The sequence below is a fragment of the Cannabis sativa genome, chromosome 7 (assembly GCF_029168945.1).
Source record: "Cannabis sativa cultivar Pink pepper isolate KNU-18-1 chromosome 7, ASM2916894v1, whole genome shotgun sequence".
Taxonomy (NCBI): Eukaryota; Viridiplantae; Streptophyta; class Magnoliopsida; order Rosales; family Cannabaceae; genus Cannabis; species Cannabis sativa.
The window spans coordinates 23,437,894-23,447,900 of NC_083607.1; the positions used below are offsets into that span (position 1 = coordinate 23,437,894).

At 33.5% G+C, this 10,007-nt stretch overlaps 1 protein-coding gene across 1 annotated transcript; it reads left to right on the top strand.

The window, feature by feature from the left end:
• The first annotated feature begins 4,916 nt into the window (after positions 1-4,916).
• Positions 4,917-9,200, top strand: LOC115697865 (GDSL esterase/lipase At5g45950). The gene is made up of 6 exons (XM_061118678.1): positions 4,917-5,086; positions 5,186-5,937; positions 6,977-7,107; positions 7,207-7,440; positions 8,323-8,569; positions 8,833-9,200. The coding sequence occupies exons 2-6, from the start codon at positions 5,589-5,591 to the stop codon at positions 9,024-9,026; spliced, it is 1,155 nt and encodes a 384-aa protein (XP_060974661.1). The 5' UTR covers positions 4,917-5,086; positions 5,186-5,588; the 3' UTR covers positions 9,027-9,200.
• The last annotated feature ends 807 nt before the right edge of the window (positions 9,201-10,007 follow it).

Genomic DNA, 10,007 nt, shown 5'->3' on the forward strand with positions numbered 1-10,007 from the left:
CAGCAGAGAAAACCCATTTACAAACTCCATGGACATCTCCTTTTACCAAAGAAGTGTGACAAGCTCGACTCCCAAAAGGCTTCAGGCTTTCTGAATCGCTCAAATACAAAGGTACTACTAACCCAATCGATTATTTAGATAAATTTAACACGAATATGGATATAGACCAGGTACCACAACTAACAAGATGTTGTATACTCGCTGCGACTCTGGAGGAGAATGCTCATGATTGGTTCAGCCAATTACCTGAGGCCTCTATATCAACATGGGAGACCTTTGTAGAATTGTTCTTGACGCACTTCCAGGCCATGATGACATACAAACTGCTGTACACAACGTTGGAAAATATTAAACAAGAAGTCAGCGAGTCTTTACAGGATTATTTTAAACGTTTGAACGCAAAAATAACCAAAGTCGAGAAGGCCCTCAAGTTTTTGTTAGTTTACGTGTTTATTACAGGTGTTTTGTCAAGGATAGATTTTTGGAAGGAACTACAAGCACGACGACCAGAGTCGTTGGTAGAGTTCTTTGCAATGGTCGAACTGCATAAAAAAATTGAGAATTATTTGGTTGAGTTGGAGAAAGGGAAGGAGAAATGCGAGCCTTTTGTGCCTCGGTCGTGTTCTCAAAGCATGAAGGGAAGAGGTTCCAAAGGACAAAGCCCCAGAAGACGTTTTCCACAGAGACAACAGAGCCCAAAGCTCGCTAAATCTCCTTCCAAGAAGGAGACATCCGAAAAGAGGAAAGGAGGTCCACTATTTGTCAATTATACTGAATTGTCTGCTCCCCGCGACCATATTTATGCGATCGAGGAACAGAATGGTGTGTTTAGAAAGCCACCACCAATATGGGGAAATCGTGACAAAAGAGACCCAAAAATGTTTTGTAAGTATCATAAGGATATCGACCATACAACCCTAGACTGTTGGTTTCTTCAAGACAAAATTGAAGAATTGATCAAACGAGGAAAATTTAGTCAATACAAAAAAAAAACAGAGAAAATCATCCTCGAGCGGATGATAACGATAACACAAATGATGCATGTAGCTCTCGAGCCCCTCGCAACATCTTGACTATCATAGTAGGACCACATGTTGCTGGGGAATCCAGAAAGGTGCATGAGTGCTATGCAAAAGAAGCAAAAGAAAAACCATTACCAATGTGAACAATTTAAGTGAACGACCGGAAAAGTTGTTCAAAAAGGAGTGTGATGATATCACTTTTCATGGAAAGTGATGCTAGGTGGGTACACCATCCTCATGCCGATGCACTAGTAATAGTTGCGAACATCAGAGGAGACAATGTACATCGTGTCTTGGTTGACAATGGAAGCTCTGTCATCCTTCTCAACTTTCAAGCCTTTAAACAAATGGGGTTACACGAAAAAGATTTGTGACCAGTAACTTCAAGTATTTATGGCTTCACTGGAGAGATAGTTGCATTAAAAGGAATGATCAAATTACCTATAACTTTTTAGGGACTGCCCCTGTTACTACCAAAGCGATGGCGTAATCGATCAACATTCCGCATATAATGCAGTAATATGTCACCCCATTTTGAAGGAGATGAAAATAGTCACATCAATTTATCATCTCACTACGAAATTTCCTACCCCCTCAGGTGTAGGATCAGTGCGAGGAGTCCAAGGGGACTCAAGAGAATGCTCACAGAAAAGAAAAATCAATAAACGTCATATATTTGCTCGAAGATCCTCCTCCTTGACATGAAGTTTGTAGAATTGAGGAGATACCGCATATTGAAAAGCCTGATTTGGATCCCAGAATCCTTGACTATACTAATAATGCACAAGCAGCGGAGGAAACACTCGAGGTACATATTGATTCTTTTGATAATACTAAAGTATTATAAATTGGTTCCAAACTAATTTTTCAGCAACGAGAAAAGCTTGTCACTTTTCTCAAACAAAACCTGGATGTTTTTGCATGGAAACACTCGGACATGGTCGGAATATCGTCAAAGGTCATGTGTCACCAGTAGAACATTGACCCTGAAGTGCGAGGAGTACGACAAAAGCACTGCAAAATGGACAACGCAAGGTACCAAGCGCTTAAAGAGGAGGTGGATCGTTTGTTGGCATGCAACTTCATATAACGGAGTCATTTTACCCAAACTAGTTAGCCAATCCTGTTCTTGTACCAAAGCCCAATGGCTCATGGCGCACATGCGTCGACTTTACTGAATTAAATAAAGCTTGTCCCAAGGACAACTTTCCTTTACCAAGCATTGACCAACTTGCTGATGCTACCGCAGGTCATGAACTCCTTAGCTTCATGTATGCATACTCGGGATATAATCAAATCCCTAAGTATGAGCCAGACGAGGAGCATACCTCCATTATTACTGATTGAGATTTACTGGGGAAGACTATGAAAGTGTATGTTGATGATATGCTCGTAAATCTCAACATGCAAGGACCATGTCACTCACCTAGATTCCATGTTTAGAATCCTACGACACTACAAAATGCGACTTAATCCTTTGAAGTGCGTTTTTGGAGTGGGGTTAGGAAAATTCCTTGATTTTATGGTAATTAACGGGGAATTGAGGCAAACCCAGCAGAAAATAGAAAAGCACTAGTGGAGATGCGATCTCCCAGCAAACCTAAAGGTTCAAAGCCGAACAAGTAAAGTCGCTGCACTAAACCGTTTTGTATCTCGTTCCTCTAACAAATGTAAAGAATTTTTTAGATTCTAAAAGGTTACTAAAAGTTTTAATGGATTGATAAATGTGAAGAGGCTTTTCAGGCATTGAAAATGCACTTGGGCAACTCCTGATACTATCCAAGCACATGCCTGGAGAAGTGCTATCAATCTACCTGGTAGTGTCCGAATACGCAATTAGCTCGATGTTAATCCGCGAAGACCAAGGTAGACAACATCTGGTTTGCTATGTAAGTAAACGCTTACTAGATGTTGAAACTCGCTATTTCACAAATGGAACGACTGGCATTTGCACTAGTAGTTGCTTCTCGAAAGCGGCGACCATATTTTTAAGCACACAATATTGAAGTACTAACAAAGTATCCCTTACGACAAGTATTGACCAAACTTGAAGCGTCACGGCAATTGCTTACATAGTCAATTGAATTAAGCCTATTTGACAAAAGATACAAACCACGATCAGCTATCAAAGGCCAAGCCCTTGCTGATTTCACTCTCGAATTTTCAAATGACGAGGTGGCTATCATTACAGAAGAACGAGTCGATCCTAAGGTGCCATCAGGAGAAGGATGGAATTTATATATTGATGGGGCATCAATACCAAAGATTCAGGCACTGGAATCATATTGATAAGTCCTAACAAATTTAAAGTACACACTGCTTTAAGGTTTGACTTCCCTACCTCGAACAATGAGGTCAAGTACGAAGCTCTAATCGCAGGTTTAATGCTCACTCTTTAGATGAAAGTCGAATACCTCGAAACATTCAGCGATTCCCAAATCGTGGTTTGCCAAGTCAATGGTGAATATTTGGCCAGGGAAGGATGCTTGGCAAAATGCTTTGGCCCAATTGGCCTAAACGAAAAAGGCAGAATTACTCGATGTAATTCCTGTCAATGTGTTGGCTCATCCGACAATTAATCGCAAAGAAACTATGCAGATTGATGTTATTGAATAGGTCACCTAGATGACCCCAATCGTCGCTTGTTTAAAAACTGGCGAACTTCCTAAAGATAAGCTTGAAGCTAAAAGATTACGATATCGACCTGCTCCATATGTAATTTATGACGACGTGCTGTATCACAGGAGTTTCAGCCAACCGCTGCTTAAATGCATCTGTGGGGACGAATGCGACTACATTCTTCGAGAAGTACATAGTGGTATTTGTGGTAATCACACCGGTGGTAATATCTTGGCCCTTATCATTTTCTTTAGGAATGTGTTATTAATTTTATTTTTCATAAAACAAAAAGAAAAAGAAGTGAAACACTATTACCGACTGTAAAATAAATAATGGTAAGAACTAGAAAGACTTTGGATATAGAAGCTAGAAAGTATAATTATTAATTGAGAAATGTTGAAGGGTACCAGTGGTGCTTAGTATCTTTCTACATGTTAATATTGTTATTGATCCAATTAAGTATCGGGTCCCATACAGTTTAATTGTAATAACTTTTAAAGAGTATTGCTAGCCAATCGTAAAATGACACGTCTAGAAAATACTAACTACCACGGGTGCCTAATAGTATTGCTCTTATTAATAATAATAAACAAATTTAAGAAATTAATTTTGAACGAAATCCGTTGTACAAATTAACGTAACAAGTTTTGACAACACATGCTTAAGAAAATAACGTGGACGTATTGTTTTTAATATAAAGAATACAATTTATATAGATTTTCTCACATTAAACATGAGAAAATAAGTAGTGTAGATCATTTTTGGTTTGGTGCCCTTGTAGAAACTTGTAAAGAGTAATTTAGTTGTATATTGGTTTATGTTGGAGACATAAAATTTCTCATTTACAAATTAAAAAAAAAAAATCATATAAGAAAATAAAAGAATATTATGCTAAAGAGAGATAAATTATGGAATGGAATTATATACATATAATTCTACATTTTCTTTTTTGATGGAATGTTTATTATTTTATTTTATTTTTTTTGTTGGAGGGAATGTTTATTAATTAATTCATATATAGTTCAGGAGAATTGTCTTTGGGATGCAATAATCCCAAAGATAGAGTTTGCTTTTACCTCCAACAAAAAATAATAGCTGTAATTTTTACTTTCATTTATTATATTTTTTTATTTCATAAACCTTTTATACTATGTCACAGCCCCCAATTTTATTTTATTTTTTTAAAATTACGTGTAAAATGTAGTTAACAAGTAAAAATAAATAACTTTTTTATATATATAAATTGGCCGCTTCCCATTAAATTTGGGCTGATTCCACCATTGTATAAAGTGATCAAGTTTTATATTTTTGCAGCCGAAGCAATAGGCTACACAAAGACAATACCAGCATTCCTTGACCCAGATCTAAAGGATGCTGATATGGTGCATGGAGTTAGTTTTGCCTCAGCTGCTTCAGGCTACGATGATTTCACTGCCAATATCTCGGTACGTACGTTTGATTAAATCTTTAATGTGCTCTCTTTTACTTATAATTTATAATTATTATTTTATTTTTGAATTATATAATCTGTGCTCTTGAAACAGAATGTATTACCTCTATCGACCCAAATCAAGTATTTTATGCATTTCAAATTGAAACTAAGGAGAGTTTTAGGTTATAATTTTGGTCGGCCGATTAATTATATAATATAATATATATATATATATATAAAAATATATTTCTTTAATATTACTGCCAACAAACAACCAAATTAATTATTCTGATCACTAGCTAGGCCCCATTAAAGAAAGATGGGCAATACACAAATATATATACTATACAAACACGGCAATGGTACTTATTCAGATCAAACCTGCTGCCTATTCAATAAGAACCATTATTTTGAGACGTTTTTTATGGTTATTTTCCATATAAAACTCTAGCTCTTTGGTTCCTCAATCGAGGCGAGAAAGAAAATTTGCTAAATCTAGCTATATTTATAGATTTATGATTATGAGGATGAGGGTGTTGGCAGTGGTAGTGGTTGTTAGCACAATGCTAGTAGTTTTGGTAGAGTCTGGAGTGGTAGAAGTGGGTGTTAATGCTGATGATCATAGTCATAATAACACTGAGAAACAGAGTGATGTTATAATTGACTACGGTCGAGTACGAAAAGTGGCAGCACGTAATAACGTGACTTGCGTGTTAGTTTTCGGAGATTCGAGTGTGGATCCAGGCAATAATAACGTTCTTTCCACCACAATGAAAGGGAATTTCCCTCCTTATGGTAAAGACTTCTTTGGTGGCCGCCCTACTGGCAGGTTCAGCGATGGTAGACTTGCCACTGATTTTATAGGTATATTATATAACTATATCCATATATATATACACATTTTCAAACTGCAAATGATTTTATAGTATCTACATCACATCTAATTTTTGCTTAAGTGATTTTATATTTAAAGAGAGGAGAACAATATAATAATTAACACATATATATTATTATACTAACAAAAAAAACTGAAGCTTAATTATATTTTAAAAGGCACATCAAAGATTGTCATATACAAGCATACATTGCATTTTATATTGCAGCTAAAATTAGTAATATATATTTCTGATGTCATTCTACAATGTGAACAACTAAAAAAGAAGGGAGGTATACATTTTAATTCTTTTAATTTTTAATGCTGTTCTATATATTATATAGAGTTAGAAATGATGTTCTTTGGAACCAAAAGGTTCCCCTTAATAGGAAAATTGTTTTTAATATAAAGAATACAATTTATATAGATTTTCTCACATTAAACATGAGAAAATAAGTAGTGTAGATCATTTTTGGTTTGGTGCCCTTGTAGAAACTTGTAAAGAGTAATTTAGTTGTATATTGGTTTATGTTGGAGACATAAAATTTCTCATTTACAAATTAAAAAAAAAAAAAATCATATAAAAAAATAAAAGAATATTATGCTAAAGAGAGATAAATTATGGAATGGAATTATATACATATAATTCTACATTTTCTTTTTTGATGGAATGTTTATTATTTTATTTTTTTTTTTTTTTGTTGGAGGGAATGTTTATTAATTAATTCATATATAGTTCAGGAGAATTGTCTTTGGGGTGCAATAATCCCAAAGATAGAGTTTGCTTTTACCTCCAACAAAAAATAATAGCTGTAATTTTTACTTTCATTTATTATATTTTTTTATTTCATAAACCTTTTATACTATGTCACAGCCTCCAATTTTATTTTATTTTTTTAAAATTACGTGTAAAATGTAGTTAACAAGTAAAAATAAATAACTTTTTTATATATATAAATTGGCCGCTTCCCATTAAATTTGGGCTGATTCCACCATTGTATAAAGTGATCAAGTTTTATATTTTTGCAGCCGAAGCAATAGGCTACACAAAGACAATACCAGCATTCCTTGACCCAGATCTAAAGGATGCTGATATGGTGCATGGAGTTAGTTTTGCCTCAGCTGCTTCAGGCTACGATGATTTCACTGCCAATATCTCGGTACGTACGTTTGATTAAATCTTTAATGTGCTCTCTTTTACTTATAATTTATAATTATTATTTTATTTTTGAATTATATAATCTGTGCTCTTGAAACAGAATGTATTACCTCTATCGACCCAAATCAAGTATTTTATGCATTTCAAATTGAAACTAAGGAGAGTTTTAGGTTACAAAAGGGCAGAGGAGACCGTAAGAAATGCTGTATTTGTTATTAGTATGGGCACAAATGACTTTCTGCAAGACTACTACTTGGACCCAACTCGCCCCCATCAGTTCACCATTGGAGCCTATCAAAATTATCTCGTCAATAATATGGCCCATTACATTCAGGTAGATACAGAATTTAATTTCTATGTGTACAAAATATCTTTCCTATTAATTATAATATTGTTTTCTTAATAAAATTTCATTGGGTCAGTCTCTGCCATCAATAATAATATAAAATGGAAAGAAACCCTACCCCACTGCCATTTATTGAGTATATCAGCCACTTTGATGAATTAAAGAGGAATTCTATTACCTAGTAGTGTCCAACACTAGTAGGATGTAGCATTATTTTAGGAATAGCTAGCCATTCTTAATAATATGATAATTAATTAATTAATTATACTAATAATAATATGACACTTTATAATTTATAATAGTACTAGACATTATTAATATATTTTAATATTAATGTGTATCAATGCATTACATGAGTAATAATTAATGCAAGAAAAATGAGTTTATTCTATTAAGTACTATTAGAGTGTCCAACATAACATAGGATGCACTCTGTATTAATTAGTTAGAAATTTCCACAATAATCTATGTAGATTGCATATTAACTGCTTAAGGGTTTAATAGGATTTTGATAATTGTGTAAAAATGTGTATTGTGTGGTTTAATTTTGTACAGCAAAAACTATTATACTTAATTATAATACTAGTATAGTATCTTGTGGCAGTACTTGATATTCGACCAAAATAAAGTTATATTTTATATATTATTGGAAACATCATGTAAATAGCTTAGGATCAGTGCTAGCCAGCTATTATCATGTGATTTAGTGAATAGTAAAAATGGTATATTTAATAACCACCGGCTGATTCAATGAATGCAAGTTTTTATATATTTTTTATGTAGTTCTTTTAAAATATTTTTTCTTATAATATATTTTTTAATATATTAAATACAATTATTTAAATTTCTCTCTGAATTTTATTCCATCAGGAAATGCATAAGCTAGGAGGTCAAAGATTGGTAGTTGTAGGAATACCACCAATGGGGTGTATGCCACTTGTGAAAACAATAATGGACGAAACAAAATGCGTGGACAGTTACAACAAATTGTCTGCCTCATTCAACTCCAAGATAAGTGAGAAACTTGTCTCTCTTAAGTCAACTTTGAATATGAAGATTGGCTTCGTTGATCCTTACGCCATATTTGTAGATGCCATGAACAACCCACAAAAATATGGTTAGTATATCCTTTTCTTACTTATTTTATTTCTAGATATCTATGGTTTGCTTAGTTGTCACTTAATAAATGTACTGCAAATAAAAATTAATTAAAGTTTCCCGATACAATATTATGGAAAATTATCATAAATGTACTAATACTAACGTATAATTTGAATCTGTTTAATTAATGGAAAACTACGAGATGATCAGTACGTACTAAGTATAAATATTGATTATAATATAGTATTTACACTGATACACATGTTATATTATGTACAGGATTAGAAGAAATTTCAAAAGGGTGTTGTGGGACTGGAACTATAGAGTATGGTGATTCGTGCAAGGGTATGGACACTTGCAAAGACCCAAGCAAGTACGTATTCTGGGATGCTGTTCATCCCACTGAAAAAATGTATAAAATCATTGCAGATAACGCCGTCGCAGCTGCTAATAAGAACCTTTTCATGAAATAACTAATATATATATAAATTCCCGGCTCAATTTCTGTGCAAATTCTGGACGATATTCTGGAATTTGCCATTTGCTATATAAATATTTATATCATCTTTTGTTGTCTATGATCATATTCTATTATTTTAATGATGTTAATTCTTTGTTTTATCAATGGATCATTATAGTTTTCGGAATCTTCTCATTTTGTTTATTGATAAGTTCTGGGCATCTCCAAAGTAGCCCAAAAAGAGGTTTAAAGTGGACTTACTATCAATAACAACCAATCAAAAGAAATTATTTCTGTGATACAATTTAATAGTGAATCTTATATATTTTAATTTAAAATTAATTTAAAGTCAAATATGTTAGACACCGCGTTGGAAATCGTTGATATGATTTTTTTTGTTTTCACATTTATTTTATATATTATTGTGATTTTAATTATTTCGAATGATGTGAAATATATTTTATAATGCGCGGCACCATGAAGATAACGTCCCTACTGCTCGACTTAATTAGAGTAAACATACTAAAATATATTAAGAATGAAATTCCATTTGTGGAGTGACCAATCAGTTAGAAGATCACTAACCTGGTCAGACAAGTATAGACATAATGAAAAATCCATGAAATGAAATAACGTGACTAAGAATTACCGGTCGAGAGATTTTGTCAATCAAGATCTGCAAAGATAGCACTTGAAACCCTGAAGACTTGGTAATTTATCGACACTATGATCTAAATATTTATAGCTTTTTTTTTTTTTTTTTTTTTGAATAGAACTATGGAGAATTCATTAAAGTAAATAAGATGGAATCATAAAAGGGGATCCCTCCCTATCAAAAAATTCATCACCAACATTCCACAATCTAGCCCTCTTGGCCAAAGCATCACATTCCAAATTGTCTTTACGAGATAAAAAACAGAAAATACAATTAACAAAGGTAAGGACAAACTAAGAGTACTTCTGTTCATGGAAAGCCTTGATTAGCACCATGGCA

Bases quoted from the DNA above. Each gene is read 5' to 3' on its own strand.
- LOC115697865 (XM_061118678.1), top strand. From the start codon at position 5,589: ATGATTATGAGGATGAGGGTGTTGGCAGTGGTAGTGGTTGTTAGCACA. The intron at 7,108-7,206 runs GTACGTACGTTT...CTCTTGAAACAG, and splicing joins ATTTCACTGCCAATATCTCG to AATGTATTACCTCTATCGAC. The intron at 8,570-8,832 runs GTTAGTATATCC...TATTATGTACAG, and splicing joins GAACAACCCACAAAAATATG to GATTAGAAGAAATTTCAAAA.